At 35.2% G+C, this 19066-nt stretch overlaps 1 protein-coding gene and 1 long non-coding RNA gene across 3 annotated transcripts; one reads left to right on the forward strand and one right to left on the reverse strand.

Moving 5' to 3' along the window:
- Positions 1 to 2718: 2718 nt before the first annotated feature.
- LOC145613616 (uncharacterized) lies at positions 2719 to 11514 on the reverse strand. 2 transcript variants are annotated; one of them, XM_081668721.1, is made up of 8 exons: positions 11272 to 11514; positions 7191 to 7658; positions 6258 to 6438; positions 5881 to 6169; positions 4206 to 4278; positions 4030 to 4120; positions 3828 to 3907; positions 2719 to 3348 (listed from the first exon to the last, which is right to left on the reverse strand). In XM_081668721.1, the coding sequence occupies exons 1-8, from the start codon at positions 11317 to 11319 to the stop codon at positions 3100 to 3102; spliced, it is 1479 nt and encodes a 492-aa protein (XP_081524847.1). In that variant the 5' UTR covers positions 11320 to 11514; the 3' UTR covers positions 2719 to 3099. The 2 variants fall into 2 exon arrangements, with proteins under 2 accessions (XP_081524847.1, XP_081524840.1); XM_081668714.1 differs by lacking the exon at positions 11272 to 11514 and adding an exon at positions 7831 to 8032.
- A 2397-nt stretch (positions 11515 to 13911) lies between these two features.
- LOC145623965 (uncharacterized) lies at positions 13912 to 17352 on the forward strand. The gene is made up of 3 exons (XR_014110344.1): positions 13912 to 14316; positions 14652 to 14691; positions 15315 to 17352. It is a non-coding gene; the product is annotated as an uncharacterized LOC145623965 (long non-coding RNA).
- The last annotated feature ends 1714 nt before the right edge of the window (positions 17353 to 19066 follow it).

A 19066-nucleotide genomic window follows, 5' to 3' on the forward strand; every position in this document is an offset into this window, starting at 1 on the left:
GGTAGGTTTCTTCAGGCTTAGAAAACTACCAAACTCTTCAGTCGGCTTTCGTCAAGCATGGAAAGCGTTTCAACAAATGTCATCCGGTGGATTCCTTCAAGCATAGGAAGCTGCCAAATTCATTTGTCACCGATACACTGGTGCCAGATACGTATTCTATCCTTTTACTCTTTTATCTGTGGAATTAACATTTTTCTGCAGGTATCGGCGTATACAGAGTGATTTAGGATCGCAGAACGTCTTAAATCATTCTCCGTCCCTATCGGCTACTTTGACTATCGTTTTCGAAACTGACGTTTCTACAAACTCAGTCAAAGTGGGGGCTTCTGTAGACACCTAAAAATGTCTCCCCAAAACCAAACCCGATGATGAACAACCTTTCACCGCCTTTATTGGTCGGGTTCAGTATTTAATCCCGAGAGTGCTTAAAAAATCGTATTTGGTTAAATTCATATTTTTGAACAGTCCATGGATTAGTCTTGATGTTTGGTAAAAGCATAGTTTTAATTTCAGCCCAAACTTATTATTTAATTTTAGCCCAAACCTTTTTTATTTTATTGTTTTATTATTTATTTTTGGCCCAAACCTTTTATTTATTTTTATTTAATTATTTTCTTATTTTAGCCCAAATAATAATAAGTCAGAAAAGGCCCGAAATTATCAATCGGCACTTAAAATGCCGAATGAAATTAGGGTTAAAAATGTATTTAGACGGAAAATAGACTGGAAATCCCGCGCCACGGCAGACTGCCACCGTGTCACGGGAATCCTTCCCGTCTTACGGTGGGATTTCCCGTGACACGGGAGGTCTGCCGTGACACGGGACATTCCGTGTCTTTTCCGCGTAAACCCTTAACGCGTTTTCTTTCCCGTTTTCTGAAAATTTCCCGCGTCACACCAAAAATGTACCGTGTCACGGGAAAGTGTGTCGTCTGACGGTGGGACTTCCCGTGTCACGGTACAGTTTGCCGTGTCACGGGATACTTTTTTAGGGTTTTTATCATTTTAGGGTTCCGTGTGCTCCCTCAGTACATTTTCCCTATAATTACCCCCTCATTTCTGATGTACGGGGCACCGAGTAATTCTCTGATTAATTTATCTCTCTTCTATGCTTTAGCCTAAACACTAGCCTACCCTTTTCACTTCAAAATTCCTTCTTCTAGTACTCAAAGGAGTCCATACTTTACTCGTGGTTCTGTCCTTAAGCCAAGGCGTGAAAGGTAGAACTGTTTGAGGGTTTGGCCACAAATCAACTCTACTTTATTTAATTTAATTTAATTATTGTTTTATTATTTCCTTGAAGTTACTAACTCGTTTATTATTTTGTAGTTGCAAACAAACAGAATCAAAGTAAGGATCATGTTCCTTTTATTTCTATTATTTTTTTAACAATTTTATGTTGTTGGAATTGTGATTAAATTGCTTTCAATATTAATGTTAATTCTATTATATTTTTTATTGATCACCATATTGCATGTTTAAAGGGAATATGTAATTGAAAATCACGCCTAATAAGATAATTTGGACAACCGGTTTAGGTTCCTTTTTAATCTTGTTGTTTAATCAAGTGATCACAAATATTTTAGAATAATATGTTGCATTAATATTAAACCAATCTAGCTTAATAATAGTTTGGAGCGAATTGAATATTTTGTTTGTATGCCTTTGAGATCACAGGAATGCTTTTCAATATAAGAATCGAGTAGAGGCCAATACGGGCGAATGTGACTCCATGACTCACTTCGTACCATCATCCCCGATCCTCCTTTCGTGGTTCCGAACCATATGGAGTTAGTAATCTCATGGATTATGAATGGGGTGTAACCTTCACGGGTCAATCGTTGTCCCTTTATCGTGGTTGCCTTTTATGATCCGTGAACGGTTTACAAGTTCCTTAAAAACTTGTTGGCGGCTCCCTACTTTATTTGTTCCTAATCGTATTGTGTCAATTCCCACTTCCTAAGAGTGCCAAGCATATTCACAACATGCTTTTAACGTAGGCGCACTTCGAGCGACGACTACACACCCGGTTTACCCTTTTGGTTAATCCGGATTAGGGGATCAGTTCTGCGTGGTTAGGTTCCAGTACCCTCACAATTGTTGTTGTGAGGGATCGAACACGGGTCCTCCTAACCAAGTGTAGTCTCAATCACCACTACACTAACAACCAATAAAATGCTTATTTGTAGCCCTAAGAATTATGTATAACATTACTCTTATAAAAAAAAGATTCCAAAAAAAAAAATTGTCAAACTAAGTAATCGATATGCATGCAAAGTTTGACTGTGTTAATTATTTTGGGACAGGAGTAGTTGCAAATTACATAGCAATATGTATATAATTATAAACAAGACAATGTTAACAAATTTATTAACTGTTACTAAAACAGAACATGATGACATCATCACTGCCCACATGTCATTCTCTTAATAAAAATTTTCCCGCCGAAATGCAATGATGATGTCAATTTTTTTTTTAGAGTTATCTTATTTAATATTTTTGAAATTTCAATATTAGAAACTTCTATCTTACAACTAAAACCAATCAATTTATTGTAGGAAATTGAAACAATCTCCTATATTAAAATATGAATAAGACGATGTCGAACAGATACTATATCATAGTTTTGATGAAAATAAAAGATTTTAAATTATAAAATGTACCTAATTAAAGATCACAAAGTTCTAAAATGTCAACCACGAAATTCTAAAATGCAGATTACACTCACGAAACATCATTTGCAAAGCCACCAAATTGTACAAGGAAAAAAGACAACAAACACCACCAAAGGAGGTGGGCAAAGGCGCCATCGACCATAAGGCCTGAAAACTAAGCGAACTAAGCGACATATTTTTCTACATCAATCGATTTACAATTGCTTCCCAACCTACTTCCTAGCAAACAATCCATAATACTTCGTATTACATTCAAAAAAGAAAAGAAAAGAAAAAAAGAAAAAAAAAAAAAAAAAAAAACATTTTACCTCTAGCACAGAGAAGGCTGTGAAACACTACGTAAGTTATCTACGAAAAAGCCTTTTTCTGAAAGTATTTTCTTTACAAGAGCTTGATATGTAGTTATGTACATTCAATAAGCGATTTAACCTTCATGATGAGAGTTGGTATTATTGGACACAGTTTCAGGTTGATTAGAAGTCGCTTGTGTTATGTTAGCTGTGTTAGACGTTGGTACAGGAACTACATCCACAGCAGTAGGTTCGGAATTTGAGTGAGCTTGCAACATCCTTCTCCATCTCGAAATCTCAAAGATAATGGAACATGCACACATTGCCACTCCGAAACCAACAAATGTAGCAATTATGACTGATACCACTGCTTGCATGTGTAGCTGTACAGGCAGAAATTAAGAGAACACATTATCAAATAATGTTCCTTATTTTTGGACATATAGTCACATTCACACATACAGTTTTCCACAATTAATGGAGCAAGAGAAAAGAAATGACTTGGCTATTTAAGGTCTTTTGTTAAAAAAAAAGAGGTTACATACTTGATTATGATGAATCAGAACGATGTCAAAACTATAAGATGTAAAGCAGTAAGCCAGTAAACCAATAACTGTAGTGTTTATGATTATCAAAAACACCTAAATTAAGCAGGATTCTACAAATGGAAGGGCAAGTCCATGGGATCCGGTACTGGCCGTTCAATGGTGGAAAAGTTGGCAACTATACCCAGTATTTTTGTATTATAGCCCTTACAGGGTGTGATCGTTAGTAGTTAGTGTATGATAACATTGAACTGAAAGCACAGAACATTAGGATTACTTTAAAAAGCTTTTAGACCAAGAATTTACGAAGATCGTACCAGAGAGTACAAAATATGTGCAAAGGAAACCACCATAATGAATTGCACTGCAGCATATACCCAAAGAAATTTTCTTCCAACTGCACAAAAGGTCAAATCACTTCTTAGTTGGCATGATTTTAACAAGAGAACTCAAAAATAAACAAAATGAAAATTATTTAAGAAACAAATCATAAGTCACTCTCAGATCAAATCTCCATACCCATGGTTGTCGATGTCATGGATGCAAGCAGACCCAAAATGCATGAAAATGGAAGAGAAATGGCAATTGCACCTGAACCCATTCTCCTAACCTGTTCACAAGTACAATACAAATATTAGATGGGATTTGAAAAGCAACTTATACAAAGTGTGTGATACTTGTTTCATAAAGCTTACCAAAAGTTGTTCGAGGAAACAAAAGTAAGCAAGCATGCTTACAATAACCAGTACAGGAACATCTTGCCAAACCCTGATAAGAAAAAAATTCAAAATGTTTATGTATTCAAACCATGTAAATAAATCAATTATGATTACATCATTATCTGTATATTGTATTCAATGGAGAGGAGACATGTGTTGTAATATAAGAAGTATTTTCAAGGCTATATTCTAAAATAAGAAGATCGAAAAAATGATCTCGTGACAATGAAAGAGTACGGTGTGTCGTGATGCAAATCACTGACTTGAAAACGAAATTCCGGCGCAACCGGGGTGCACTATTGTATTCGCCGGCACGTTCCCTAAGGTTAACACACCACTTCCACACAAAGGCACTTTTGGGTGGAAGGTTGGAGCCAAGTAACTTATGCCCAATATAGAGTATGTGTTTAAGCAAGCTTGTGTTTGATATGTATTTCTTGCGTATATAAAAATCAGAAAACATCGTCCAATTTATAGAGATGAATAAAGAAGATGAAAGATCATGGAGGAATCTTCTATGAACAAAGAAGAGAAAATCAGAAATATTATGGTCTTTAAAAACACCATAATCAACCTCTTAAATAGGGGGGTTATAAGAAATCAAATAAGAAGAGGAATCCAAGGGAACTGTTGGAGTCCAACGGACAAACACGCGCCCGATTGGGCGGACACTCCCTTTTTCCAGACGTCTTCTCGTGCCCGATCGGGCGGGGCTCGCCCGATCGGGTGGCGGAACTCCAGAATTTTACGACTCTTCTCGCGCCCGATCGGGCGGGTCTCGCTCGGTCGGGCGCCCGATCGGGCGCCTGACCCTTTGAATTTTCTTTCTTTATTTCCAACAACATGAACTACTGATATACCGATTTCAGGCAATTCAAGTTCTGTAGCTTCTAAACAAACAAAATTTCTTAACAAAGTGTAGGACCTGTTAAATAATATGCAATGTCTGTGTTTGTCTACTCTATGATGTTAAATTAAATAAAATTGTTGAGTGTTAAATTTAATTTTAATGAGTATTTGTATAAAACTTGTAAAAGCATTATCTTAGGTAATATTATCAGCATACATGATCAACATGACAAATTAAAGTGGACTACTTCAAAGAGACTGGGATGTGACAGTTTTGCATGCCAAGAGATCAGCAAATGGCATAGTTCATTGACTGGCTTATATAGGAAGAACTCAAGGAGAGCAAAGAGTTCACCACATTTATCCACCACCTGATCTTTCAGAGATTTATACCTTTGGATTGCTGAATTTTAGTAGTTAGCTGTTTGTGATACCCCTTTACACAAAAGCTACCTTACTACTTGTTTTAATTTTTGCAACTTCTATATCCTAGTTTTTTTATTATTATTTTTTTTATTTATTTTTTTTTCAATTTATTTATTTAGTATTATTATTATTATTATTATTATTATTATTATTATTATTATTATTATTATTATTATTATTATTATTATTATTATTATTATTATTATTATTATTATTATAATCAGCGGTGCAATAGCTTCGTCCCTTCACACCAATGGTGTCTCTTTTGTTTCTAAGATAACTAGTTCCAAGGTGTTTCAAATGCCTTAATGCAATATAATCGTTCCCTTTTTGCATTTAAAAAAAAAAATAGAAACACTAGAGATCTTTGACTTGCCTGAAACCTGTCATATCAGCTTGCTGTCCATTACTTCCTTGTTGAGCCTGAGCATTCTGAATTCGCAAAAGTGTTACAGGAAGGTTTTGAACCTCTTGCTGGCATACTTCACAAATCTTGTTCCCTTTCATGCTAAACCATTTAACAGCGCATTCTTGGTGAGCCAAAGCAAGTTCACCTTTGCAGCTACATTCCATCTTGAGTGTCTCTGAACCTTCCCCGAGTTCAACAAAGCAAATTCTGCAAACAGCTTCCTCTTCAGGAATGTCCTCACCATCATCATCATTTTCTGAATCACAGTTTTCAACATTTTAATTTATCACAACATAATGATTTATGCTTAAGAAAAAATCAAGCAGAAAGTCAAACAATAATACCATCAGCATCAGTTGCACTTGCACTTGCACCTGACGCCACTGGGGGTCCATCTTTAGCACGCTGAGTTATTGGTACTACACGAAATACCCCACCAAAAGAATCCACCTGCCGTACACTACCATCTTTTGTAAGAGCTGGAACAGAATGTGAACGATGAATAGGTAATTGGATCCGTCCTTTCTGTAAAGTGAGGAAATCTGTTAAGAACCTAATACAGGGATGGATGAAGTTCCTGTGAGAAGTATCCTCCATGCCCTATAAATATACTATCTTAAAGAAAAAGAAAGTGGAAGCAAGGGAAGAAGTAAGAGCCATCTTTTGTTAGTTTATGCAGCAGTATTATGAATAGTCAATATGCGTGAAAGTAATGATAGGTATGAGATTAATCATTGGAATTGAACTAAATTTTAAAGCACTGCAAAAATTAAAGCATATCCTTTCAGATATTGACAAATAGCATTAGTTGAACGTATCTCATCTTACGAAGTTGGGGCAACAAAACCTGGTGTGCATGAAAGAACTGCAGTTTTGTGAACTTAAATTTTCACTTCTTTTTTACTGAATCAATTTTGATTAAACATAACCCAGCCTCTTTTTGTAAAGCTCAGAGACTGGAAAATAGACGGCCATGACAGACCAGGATGAGGTAATTTATATAAGTTACAGTGACCTAAAATTATGTACCAAGGAATACAAAGATCACAGATTATTATCAAAAATTGACTTAATGCAGTGAAAAGAAATCAGAGCTTTTGAACTATATGCAAAACTACTGCAAATCTGCAATATAATGTCAAACCCCTTTCCCCAAACGCAAATTATCTATTTATCTTTTCAAAATGAGAAGTTACTTAATTATATTATCCAACCAAGAAAAATTCCACGAAACCATGTAAAACTAAAGCCCTTAAGATAGTAATTCAATAACTCACATTGCTTCCATGAGTGGACCCTGGGTTAGAGTGTGCAATTGGAGTAACAGGCAATGATGAAGCTTTATTTCCTTTTGGCGTAAATAGCTTTGAAAGAGAAAATGTCCTCATCATTCGCGGCCTCCCCCCTCTCACAGCAGAAGGAGAACTGAGGGCTAGAAAGGCAGCATTTTCAACCTCTGTAGAGGAGTTTCTGAACTTGAAACTAAGTTTAGGGAGGAGACTTTTAATTGATGACTTGTCCCTACGCATGCTGGAGCTTGAAGATCTGGTTAAACCAGCAACGGCAGGGCTGTGCATCGGAGAGAAATTCACTCTTTTGGGTGTTGGAAGAACATTTATTCTCACAGAATCCTCTGGGGAACTTTGAACATTCTCTGATGGTATTTCTAGGACAAGATGTTGTGGGAGAGGCCTACTGCGTTGGCCAGTCGAATTTTCTTCAGTAATTTCAGTTGATTCTCCCATCTGCAAGAGTGAATATGGGTAAATATGAACAAAATTGAGAAAGACATACATATCTCAAAAAAAATTATAGACTGCTATTTATTGACATCTGACAAAACCAAATTATTACAGAAAACAGTATAGTACTGAAGCTCGTTCAAGTTTAAGAAAACGTCTTATATCCTCGTCTTACTTTGTGATATGAATTAGTAGGTAGACTAACTTCCTCTGCTAGACAAAGGACACCCTCTTCTTCATACATATAGCCATATTGGCACATCTCACACTTTCCAACCTATCTCTAGTATACAGAATCACAACACAATGATTTTCTCCAACACTTTGTTTGGATAGGAAGAAATGGAAGGAAAAGAAGAGAAGAAAAATGGAGGGGGACAAAATCTTTTGTTTGGGTAAAAGATTGGGGGAAGGAAGGGGAAGGAGAGGGAGGGATCCATTTTCCCTCTCTCTTTAATAACCATAATCTATCCAAAATTGGAGAGATGTGGAGGGAAAATGGAGCTCACCTCCCCCTCCCTTTCTTTTCCCTTCCCTTCCTCCATTTTCCCTCCCCTTCTTTTCCTTCTTTCTTTGCTATCCAAACAAAGCGCAAATGAAAAATCTTTGAACACTACAGCATTATCAAAGAACTTAAGCTTAATCCACATTAGAGAAATACAACACAAAAAATTACTGATTATGGCCTGGAAGACTGATGTAATAATGTTTTATGCATAATTCATTGTTTAAAAAATTTAAATTAAAAAAGGAATAAATGACATTACAAACATTATATGCAAGTAAAAAGACAAAACACAATTATTCAAACTTCAATTAATTGAAGCTTCGATTGCTAAAAACGGAAAGGCAAAAGCAAAAGCCAAAAAATAAAAAAAAAAAATGAAGTTGATTTAGATTAGTATGTGACTAGGATCTACAATAATAGTTGAGTTTCCAGCCAGCAAATAAAGCAAAAAACAATTAAGTTTGTTCTATAATATGTCATTTGCAATAATTACAACACCCAATTATATCAAATTTTTGTTATGTAACCTTTCAAAAAATGCAATCCAGTACTCATATTAAATATTTACATTTTCAACTCAGTAAACTTAATTTCGTACTTCAGTTCCTATATTCAAGTGCATTACCCTTAAAACGACTCTTGTTTTAAAAGCCAACATATTTTGTATATATGTGTACACTGCATAGTGTATGTTACTCCCTCTGTTTTTAAATACTTGCTCCATTTTTTCATGCGCGGAGTTTTAGGAGAAATTGGAAAAAGTTATAAAATATGGAGGTAGTGGAGTTGGTAGAAGAATAAAGAATTATAAAAAGCAAAAGTAGTGGAGAAATTGGAGGAGAGAAGATGAAATTAATAAACTATGATATTTATTGGGTCCACTAGGTGAGAGAAATGAGTTAAATATTATAAAAGCTTTCCAGAAATGTAGCAAGTATTTAAAAACGACCGAAAAAAAAAAGTGGAGCAAATATTTAAAAACGGAGGGAGTATTATAAATAACAAAAAGAACGAAAAGAGCAAAAGGATTACTTGCATACATGTTCAAACCAAAAAAATGGCTTCCTACCATGGATCCTAAGTAACATCAAAAAAATATTATATGGAAACGGAAATCTAAACGATATTCCATTCAAGAATTTGATACACAATAGGGTCCAAGTTTAAGTTTAAGGCTCTTTCCAATACAATGTTCTATTATGGCGGCCTAGCGACCGCCAGTGTGCCAAAAGGCGTTAAAAGATCACAAGAAAAATAAAAAAAAAGGTCAAATATACATCAACGGAAAAGCCATTTTTATGTTTTAAGTTACTAAATAAATTATATTTTAAGTATAGGATTTAGAGCATATGCAATACACATTAAAATAATTTCTTAATATTATAATGTTTACTTTTTTTTTAAACCCTAAATACACTATAACTATGAATCAGAAACCACTAACAGCCAAAAGTCTATTACATTAGAAATTTGGAATCGAATTAAAGGGTTTGATATGATACATCTCCATTAAATCAAAATTGATAAGAATAAACAATGATCGTTTATTTTTATTTCCTTTTTCATTCGGTAGGTAAGGAGCCGAGGAAACCCCAGTTTCTCTTATTGATAAACATCATTGTATCTCAAAATGACATATTGATAAATAGAAGCAACTTTTTTAATATTTTTTTTTGTACTTCTTTGTTTCTAATCTTTCGTCCACTCCCCTTCACCAAATCACCAGTGTACTCCATTAATGGCATCAAACCACTATCAACCATAAACTACCATCATCGTGTTGCTCATAAGAGCAACTTCAATTGTTGATTTTAGAGACTAGCTTGCAATTTTAATAATTTTAAAGCTAATAGCCAAAGCATTGGAGGATAATTTAATAATTAGCTTGGCCAAGCTAATGCCTAGCAAATTAGCTTAACTAAGCTAATTAGCTTAAAAATTAATTGTCTCTAATAAAATACTAATTATTTAAAAATTAAACCTGAAAAATCTAAATGCTAATTAGCTTAACCATTGTGGCATAAATTAGCTAGAAGGAAGAATAGCTTTGCAATTCTATGTGGCATGGCAAGCTAATTTGGCAATTAGCTTGTTGTTGGAGTTGCTGTAAACCACCATCATCTTCGTCGTCCCCTAATTTCTTCAACCTCTATACCTTTTCGGCGGCGAGCCGCCAAATTAAACGAAAAACCCTAATAAAAATAGAGAAATTAGGACTTGGTTAACCCTTTAGGGCAAGGTTTGACTTCTACCTTCATGGAAGATGTTCATGTATTCTGATTTCTCCATTGAAATTCATTAAAGTAGGTGAGAGAATATAGAACAAATGGAGTAAAGAAGGAGAAAGGACAGAGGAAAAGAATGCCAATTTAAGAGCAATTTACATAATTAGCCCCACTTACATACCCAAAATGACAAAAATATCCCTTAGAGATATTTATCATGTTTATCAAAAAGAGAAACTTGGAATTACCCATGGGTAAGGACTCACACAAATTTTTTACGTGTCAGCCATTATTAAGGGTTACTTCTTAAGTGTAATAGAGATTATTTGGTCAATATTACAGATTACTCAATCAATATTATACGGGTTACTTGATTATCGTAGGTTATTTAATTTTTTTTTTTAAGTGACCACACACAATATGGGCTAAGTTTGACATCCACAACGTTTATTAATCAATTAGTTGAGTGATACGAGTACATGATATACAAACGCAGAATTTCAGCTATCATATACTCGTATTTAACAAGAAATATTAAGCATTACTAAAACAGACATATTTCATAAATCAGACAGAGACAGAAAAAAATAATACAAAATTACGAATTACAGTTCCATTAACCTGCTCTCATCATGTGATCTTCCAGCTATTCACATAATCATATTCAATAAATAATTATGAAGAAAAAAACAATTAATTTCTCTAATAATTCCTACAACCATTAATAGCTTTATTATTATTCGAAACAATAACAGTGATTATATATATATATATATATATATATATATATATATATATATATATATATATATATATATATATATATATATATATAGTTAATAGAAAAAAATAATAATAAATAAATAAAAATAAAATTGATTACCTGTTGATTATTAATCTGGGTGGCAGCTGAATGTTCTGTAGTATCCATGTTTCATGAAATAGAGAACGTAAATAAGGAATTTAAAATAAATGAAATTAAAAAAGGGCAAATTTAATGGAAATGAATAAATTTTATGAGTAATAAACAGAAATAAAGAAAAGTGTGTAATTTTATATAGGTTGTTAAACAGAAAGACAGAGAAAGGGGAAAAGAGAGAGAAAGAAGGCGCGAAGAGGAGGGACCGAGGGAGGGGGAAGGGGGGGGGGGGGGGGGGGGGGGGGTGGGGGGGACGGACAATTAACGCAGAATAGAAATAGACGACCAATGGTTGTTAAATTTTGAGAACTAATAATGATGACCATTTTCTTGTTAAAGAAAAAAAAAATGATGATGACGATTTTGACCATCATGGTAATGCTTTGGACTTATATCACTTAATTTAGTCTCAATGAAATGTCGGAGAAGCTTCGTTGTTAAGGAGTATTTTGTCAAATCCTTAAGTATTTACTTTGAATTTATCACTATTTATCTACCTCTTTTTAACCTTATTTTGTGCTTTATAGGTAATGAAAAATATAGTCATGTGAGATTTTGTTAGATGCGTCACGTTTTATACTTTCAAAATATCAACTTTTCATAATTTTTGCTTATCGATAATAAAAGATATTAATTGTTTTGGGTGTTTTTGTCCCTCGGGAGAGTTACGTCACAAAGATTGGTCCGGCTGAGCTGTACCTGCAAAAACAACGGAAACTCCGGGTGGTGGAGCTCCGCCTCCGACGATCATGTTAGTAACTTGAAAGAGAATAAAGAGTACGGAAATTTAGGTGGGGATCTGCTTGGATTCCAAGCTCAGGTGTTTCTCTGATGAGAGAGAAAGTAGGTGTAATAAATGATTCAATGTGTTCCCAAAATGGGGAAATATCTCCCTATTTATAGGGTCGTTGGTAGAAGTGCCCTTACCTAGGTCACTTGACCTAGGTTTTAGTGGGCTGCGCCGAATTACGACGCTTCTTGGGATTTAGGCCCTTGAAGGCCGCTATTTCAGAAGCCACTACTACAAAATTGGGCTTAAGTAACACCTATGGGACTATGGGTAACACTTTAAAATTTTTATGGTTGTTTGATTTTTCTGTAACACTTTGATATCAGGTAACATTATTTGTAACACTTTAATATTAGGTAACACTTTGTTGTAACACATTGATATTAGGTAACACTTGGTCGTAACACCTATGCTCAATCATTTTTTTTTTTCTTATCAAATATTCTACGAAAATTTCACCAAATGCCCTTGAGCTATTTTTTTTATTCACCATATACCCATAAAAATTTTCAAATTCACCGTATACCCTTAAGTTTTACAAAAATGTTACAAAATGCCCAAATGACTAACGGACGTTAACTCCGTTAGTCATTAAGGCTAAATTTTCCACGTGGCAACTACGATTAGTTGTTATTTATATAATTTAAATTTAAAAATAACAATCTAATTAATTATAAAAAAAAATAAAAAAATAAAAAAAACATAACTCACCTACCATAGCCACAACCACAGCCCAGCCCCAGCCACCACCCGCCGGCGTGGTTTCCGTCAAAACCCTAGCGCTGGCGCCACCCCAAACCCGACACAAACGAGCCCACACAGCTTAGCCACCGCCACCCTAAACCCAACACAAACCACCCACTCCCCAATTTTAAAAGCCCCTTAATATCTTCTTCGAAAACCCCTCCCTTCCCCACCGTCGGTGTCCGAATTCCCATCACCATGCCAGCGAACCCAAGTGGCACCTCCCCCCAGTCATATCCATCCCCTGAACCACCACGCCGAACCCCAAAATGAAAAACCTAAGATCGAAACCCTAGATTTGATTTTTAAGGTTTCGATTTTGGGGTTTTAATGTTTAGGGGTGGTAGTTTTTGGCTAAGAGTACCGGCGAACCCAAATCCCCCTCCCCCTGCCATCTCCAACCCCATGAAACACCACGTCGATTACCAAAATCAAAAACCCCAAAAACTAAACTCTAGGGTTTTGATTTTGGGGGTTTAATGTTTCATGGTGGTGGTTTTCGACTTAGGTGGGTAGCAGCGGTGTGGGGGAAGGGATTGGGCTGTCGACGAAAGGGTTTCGGGGGTGGTTGCCAGATTTTCGGCTTAGGTTGTTCGGCGGTGAGGGGTTTTGCGATTCAAAGCAAGGAGGGAAAATAATGCGGTGGTTCGAGGAAGGAGCGAGCACCAGCGCGGGGTTGGTGGAAGGGGCGACATTGGTGTAGTGAGGAGGCTGATGGGTGGCGGTTGTGGGGTGGTGGCTGGGCTTAGGGTTCGCCATTAGAAGGTGACAGGTTGGGGTTAAAGGTGATTTTTTTTTTTTTTGAAATTTTAATTTAGTTTTTTTAAAAAAAATATATATATAATATTTAGTTAAATAATTTTTAAAAATAACCAATTAGATCCAGCCATGTGGCGTACTTAACCCTAATGACTAACGGAGTTAACATCCGTTGGTCATTTGGTGAAAATTTTCTGGATATAAGGTGAATAAAAAAAATAACTCACAAGTATTTGGTGAAATATCCAAATATTTTTTTTTTGAGGGAAAAATATCCGAATATTTTATTTACTTCTAATTTTTTTTTATTTTCTAAAAAAGGCAGCAAAGGAAAGGGAAGTTAATCGTGAATTTATGAGATAGCGGTTTCTATCTCAAATAGCCTCTCTCTATCTGTCGATGTTGAAGGTGCAGGCTCACGGAGTAACGGCCGCAGCCGCAACCAATGCCGCCCACAAATTCTCTGTCGTCTTTCCTTTTCTCACTTCTCTAGCTTGGTATTCTAGGGTTTTGCGAGCCTTCATTTATGAAATTCTCACATTTTCTCTTCTTTAGCTCGGTATTCTAGGGCTTAACAAAATTTGTGGTTAATTTCGAAAACATTCTTCCTAATTTGTGAAATTTGGGCTTGGTTTAGGTAGATCAAAAGAATTTTCTCTACGCTTCACCAAATTAGAGAAAAGACGATCAAAATAGAAAGAGGAGACGATTGCTAGGTCTGGTTTGTCTTCTTCAATCGTTGAATTTCTTAACTATATTTATAATTTCTGGAATTTTTTACATAGTTTGGTTCAATTTTATTTTAATTGCAATCATACGTCATCATTAGACTATGAGTTTTTCTATCAAGCTATTTGATGTCACTTCTTAATTTGTTTTTTCTGTTAATTAAATTAAATTCGACAATTATGTATCCGATTTTCTCAAGGAAGTTTCACAATATGACTGCTTTTATTTATTTTTTTTTTTTTTTTTGTCAAATTAGTTTGCTGGGAGTAGTAAATTAACTTTTGAGTTATTTTTCTATAATACTGACAAAGAGTATTTTCAGGCAAACTTTTGCAAAGGCATTGACAAAGAGCTCAAAGGAGGTATCAACCAATATTAAATTTAATAGTTTATATAATTGTCAATGCACTATACTCTTATATGCTTGATAATTGGAAGGTTTAGGCAAATACTTGGTTGTGACAATTACTGTTGATGCATTTTGAAACTTGATTGTGTATAAAATGTCTATTTAAAGAGGTATATAATTGGAATGAGAGTTTTATATCTATGCTCAACTGTTCGGGTGCCCGACTATATAATTGACAATTATTTCTTTTTTCTTTTCTATTTTTTTTTTACTCATTGCTTGTATGTTGCTGCTTGTTAGCATATCAAGACTACTAATTATCTAAAACATTGGTTATATAGTATTAGTCTTATCTTATTTAGTAGTTTTATTGCTTACTTCTAGAATTCAGAGTAGTTTTATTCTTGTAGAATTCAGAGTAGTTTTATTTAGTAGTTTTATTGGTTAAATAGTATTAGTCTTAACTTCATTAGTATAATTCATAGTAGTTTTATTGCTTACTTGTATTTTGTCTAAGTATGGACATTTATAGATTTGATCAAGTGACATGTGCATCCCACATAATGACTTGAATTTGTAATTTGTTCATCAAGGCCTTGCCTTTCAAGATATGTGATGTAAATGACTTTTTTGCAGTGGTTGTACGGGAAATTGCTAATTTGCATCCTATGCTTTTGCACCAGCTATTTTGGTGACTCCACTTGGTGCAAGTTTCTATCATTATAAAGTAAGTAGTTGGATTCGATGTGTTCTTGAAGGCTTAATTTTCAGGTATATGTTGATTTTTTTTTACTGAAGTGTTTTGCTTATGTTATTGCTTTAGTTCTACCCTTACACATATTATTTTGAGAGAGAGACTTCATATGTTCGAGATACTTGGTTGTATATTATGTGTTGTGGGTTCAATAACCATTGATTTTCATGAACCACAAGAGCACCAAATTGAGTCTGTTGCAGAAGTATGGGATCTAGCCATAGAGCCAAGTTTTACTCTGTTACCATCTAAATTATCTATGAATTGGTGATAGATGCTAGCTTTCTGATGTAATCTCTAGGCCTTACTCTAACACGTCTTCTGTAGCTTAGTTTGTTATGAAAGAAATTAGTGGGTTTGCTATGGTGACTGGGAAATCTTTTTGTTCTTCCACCGATTTCGTGGCATATTCTTACTTTCCTTTTTTCGTATTTTTTATATATGTTTCCATTTTTTATAAAAAAATTACTATAAAACCTGATTATCCACCATTGGTATTGCAAATGAGAAAGTACAATGTGGCAGGGAAATTAAGTATATGCTTATCCATCTTTATATTAAAACGTAGTTGATATTGATAGTTGCATACCTTTAACCTTCTTTTTTGTCTGCAACGAAGGATCATTCACCTTTAGGTAAGTTGTGTGGTTATTGTTGAATCACCCCCTCCCCTAAAGTATCCGTAATTGCATTCCGCTTGATTTCTCAAACCTTCCTAGCATGGTCAATCTCAATTTGATTCTTGGATCTTTTTATTGATTAATATTCTTGGATGATATTACTGTTTCAAGTCAACAATGTGGGTAGTGAAGTTTTAATCAATGCTCAGTAGAGAACGTGTAGGAATTATGGTAGTTTTGCTTTCCCTTTCCTTTTATTGGTGCAGGGATTTAATTCTTAGTTTCTTAAAAGTGTTCTTGTTTATGCAGTTTGATGACAAGGTTGCTTTATTTAATTTAGGTTTATATTCCATTTGGTTAATATATTAGAAGCTGACTATTGAGCATTTGTTCCTCTAAATGTCTTCAATTTACTTGGGCAGATACCTCTCTTATGTTTGATTAGAAATCTAAACATGGTCTGGTTCATGATTGCTAAGTGGTTTATTTGTCCACTGATTGTAGTAATCTTAACCAGCTTTTATAATCATTTCTTCTACTTTTCTCCTCTCTCTAATTCCTTTTGTATATATAGAAGTTGTATTTTGGCATTGCCACCTCTTTTGTGTGTGTTTGTGTTTATGCTTGTAGGTATAAGAAGATTTGACAAGCTAGCAAAGCAAATTGAGGAAGACAAGAGAAATCAGAGAGGGTGTGCACCTCCCTAGGAACGGCCTCTCCTACCACTAAACCACAAACTGCATCAGCCAGCAAAAATAGGAGCAGGCTACTACTGCTGCTGTTTTTTGCTGTTAATGTTGTATTTTTGCTGCTACTACTGTCTGGTGCTGACTCCTGCTACTACTGTATGCTGCCACTGCTTGTCCTACTATTGGTTGCTGCCATTGGTGTCTGCTACTGCTGTTTTTTGCTGTTACTGCTGTTTTTTTGCTACTACTGTTGTCTGATGCTGACTCCTGCTACTGCTGTATGCTGCCACTGCTTGTCCTACTGTTGGTTGCTGCCACTGGTGTCTGCTACTGCTGATTGCTGCCACTGGTGTCTGCTACTGCTGATTGCTGCTACATACTGTTGTTGGTAGCTTCTGATAATGCTGCTGCTATTCTTGTTTACTGCTATCGCCGACTTTTTTTTGAAATTCAAAAGTTTTTCTTTTCCTCACTTTTCCAAGCTAGAGATCAAAGTTGATTTTCTTTTTGTTTGAATTATTATATTGTTTAGCCAAACATTAAAATTGGTGTGTATGCATTTTTTTTTGTAAGAATTATGAAATTATTTCAATCCAAATTGTTGTTTATCATATACTTGTATGTTAATTTCTCATTCATAGTTGTTGTAAACATTAATATTAATAATAATAATAATAATAATAATAATAATAATAATAATAATAATAATAATAATAATAATACCTCCGTTACATATTATTTGCAACGATTTGACATAAAGTAGAGAGGAAAAATGTCTAATCGTTGCACATAATATGTAACGGGGGTAGTAATAATAATAATAATAATAATAATAATAATAATAATAATAATAATAATAATAATAATAATAATAATAATAATAATAATAATAATAAAAATAAATGTTACCTATTAATTAATAGAGTGTTACATTAGTTTGTAAAAAAAGATACATAATGTCAAATAAAGTGCTACTGTATGTCAAAAGATGATTGAGAAATGTTACCTAATAATCAACAAAGTGTTACATTTATTCGAAAAAGTGATACATATTGTCGGATAAAGTGATACTATATGATTGAAAAATGTTACTAAGGATAAGTAAGTGTTATATAAGAAGTAAAAAGTAACACTTTAAAAATGATACTAATAATATAAAAAGTGTTACATAAGAGGGTTTATTGTAACATTTTTTAAAGTGTTACCATACAATACCCAAAGTGTTACATAAGGCCTTAGGTAACATGGGCAGAAGTATCACCCAATAAAGTGTTACCTATTATATATAATAACACTTTTACCACTTTATGTAACACCTTTTGGGTGTTACTTGAGGTTAGTTTTGTACTAATGAGCTTATTTGAAGGGGACACGTGTCAGGAGGCTATTGGGCCACTTGGGCCATCCTGAACTTGACACGTGGCCTCCTCTCATTGGTCCACATGTCTAGGGTATTTTTACCCTAAACATTTGCCCCTCAAAGGGGTCACGTGAATGTCACGTGATGCCTGTGACACGTGTCCACCTATCTAAGTAACAACGGATAGTAAATTTAAATTTCAAATGGGGATGCCCCCGTTTTCACCTTCTATAAATAGAAGTTTACCCCCCCTTTTCTCTCACTTCATTTTCATTTGACTTTCTAGAGAAAGAAAAAGAGATTTTTAGAGAGAGATTCTCTGCTTCCGTCTGCGTCAAAGTTTTCCGGATTTCCGTGTGCTAACCTTGCAACACCCGGTCACCGTCTATGGCTGTTTTTAGATTTTTCAGAGTTAAACGTAAGGTAATCGCCTGTACCATTTTTAGCTTTTCTATTCCAACTTGTACACATTCTTTTTTCCGCATGTATACATAGTCTTAGAAATAAAATGAGTTCTCAATCCACACACTCGGCACTGCCTAGGAATCTCAGCCGGTCTCCCGGAACGGCTGAGTCTAGAACAGGGGGCGCCTTTTCTGGAATGTCGGAACTGCTGTGCTCATCTCCGAATTCCTCCCTCTCTCCCTCTCTGTGTCTGTGCAGGACACAATGGCCAGAGTCAAACAGACGGCCAGAAAGTCTAAGAGCCGGCGCACTATGGAAGTGCCTGCTGGCGAGGTTGTTCCAGCTGGGGAACATGAGGATTTGGAGGAGAGCGGCAATTCTGATGAAGAGGCTCCCTCATCTTCCGGGAGCTCAAGCGTTCGTGACGTAGCCGGTGAAGAGGCTGCCTCCTCTCATGGATCCGGGGAAGGATCAGGCGGTTCTGAGGCAGCTGAAAGATCGGGAGCCGAGACTTCTAGCTTCGATCAGGATAACTTCGCGGCTGACTATCAGCACCCGGT

This window comes from Chenopodium album, chromosome 3 (assembly GCF_948465745.1).
Source record: "Chenopodium album chromosome 3, dcCheAlbu1.1, whole genome shotgun sequence".
Lineage (NCBI taxonomy): Eukaryota > Viridiplantae > Streptophyta > Magnoliopsida > Caryophyllales > Amaranthaceae > Chenopodium > Chenopodium album.